Source organism: Malurus melanocephalus, unplaced genomic scaffold (genome assembly GCF_030028575.1).
Source record: "Malurus melanocephalus ecotype Western Australia unplaced genomic scaffold, MMel_1.1 scaffold_527, whole genome shotgun sequence".
Lineage (NCBI taxonomy): Eukaryota > Metazoa > Chordata > Aves > Passeriformes > Maluridae > Malurus > Malurus melanocephalus.
In genome coordinates this window covers 374,491-375,488 of record NW_026623759.1, presented here as the reverse complement: position 1 = coordinate 375,488, position 998 = coordinate 374,491, and the positions used below count along the sequence as shown (strand labels likewise).

Sequence of the window (998 nt, the reverse complement as noted above, 5' to 3'; positions counted from 1 at the left end):
GCATTTCATTTACAAGAGGAAGGAGAGAAAATTCCCAAAATTCAGGGAGGAGCTCAGCAACTGTGTCCATTTATCATAAAGTGCATTTCATTTACGAATGGAAGGAGAGAACATTTTTCTCATCGTGTCAGCCCCACCAGATTGGGAACATCCCACCGAGGCAGGGAGGATTTTCCCCCTCCAGGAACTCCCCCAGGCGTGCACTCACCAATCCTCAGGGAATGGGGGCTGGCCCAAATCCTCATCAGCCACAGCAGAAGGAGCACCAGAGGCGCCAAGACACGGAGCATCTTCCATAAATCCTCATGGAGCCCTGCGGTGGTCTGGGCATGACATAACTCTGCAGGGAAACAAAACCTGTGAGCCCCTCTGCTCCATCCCACAGCACAAAGCCTCTATTTACCCGAGGAGGAGGAAGTTATTTACAGACTATAAATTATTCAGGGTTTGGAATCAAACTGGGCAGAGAGATTCTAGCAAAAAAAAAAAAAAAAAAAAAATTAAATTAAAAATAAAAAGGGAATGAAACACGAGGAAAACTCCAAATATTTCATCTTGGCGTTTTTTAGTGTTTCAACAAAAACAAGTGGAAATCAATATTGAGTCACATCTCTGACTTCTCACCCACACCCCCCCTTCCTTATTTTTTTTCCCACTCAAAGCAGCCTGCAACTCATTATATAATACTGATTTCTGCATTTAGGATGGGACAAAACATTATCATAGCAAAACATGATTCGAGGGATGGGTTTGGGAGGCAGAAAGTCACTCTGGCTTCACCAGGCTGGAAACCAATTCCTCACCACAATTCCAGTCCCCTCCTTCCATCCCTTTCGGGAAAAAAAGGGTTCAGCACAAGCCAAGAGCATCATTCTTTTTGTCTTCACCATCCCAACACACAGAGGTCCAAGTTCCAAAGTCAAAACATGCCCAAAACGAAGGGCAGCAGGCRGGGAATCCACAAACTCATCATCAGCACAGATTTTGGCACTGGCTCA

At 45.1% G+C, this 998-nt stretch overlaps 1 protein-coding gene across 1 annotated transcript in view; it reads right to left on the bottom strand.

The window, feature by feature from the left end:
- LOC130582842 (glutamate receptor ionotropic, kainate 4-like) overlaps positions 1 to 333 on the bottom strand; it is a gene marked incomplete at its 3' end in the record, with an annotated part of 88,636 nt that extends 88,303 nt beyond the window's left edge. The window contains exon 1 of the mRNA XM_057381768.1: positions 209 to 333. Within this exon, the coding sequence (XP_057237751.1) occupies positions 209 to 290 (82 nt within the window). The remainder of the gene's footprint in view (positions 1 to 208) is intronic.
- Between the last annotated feature and the right edge of the window lie 665 nt (positions 334 to 998).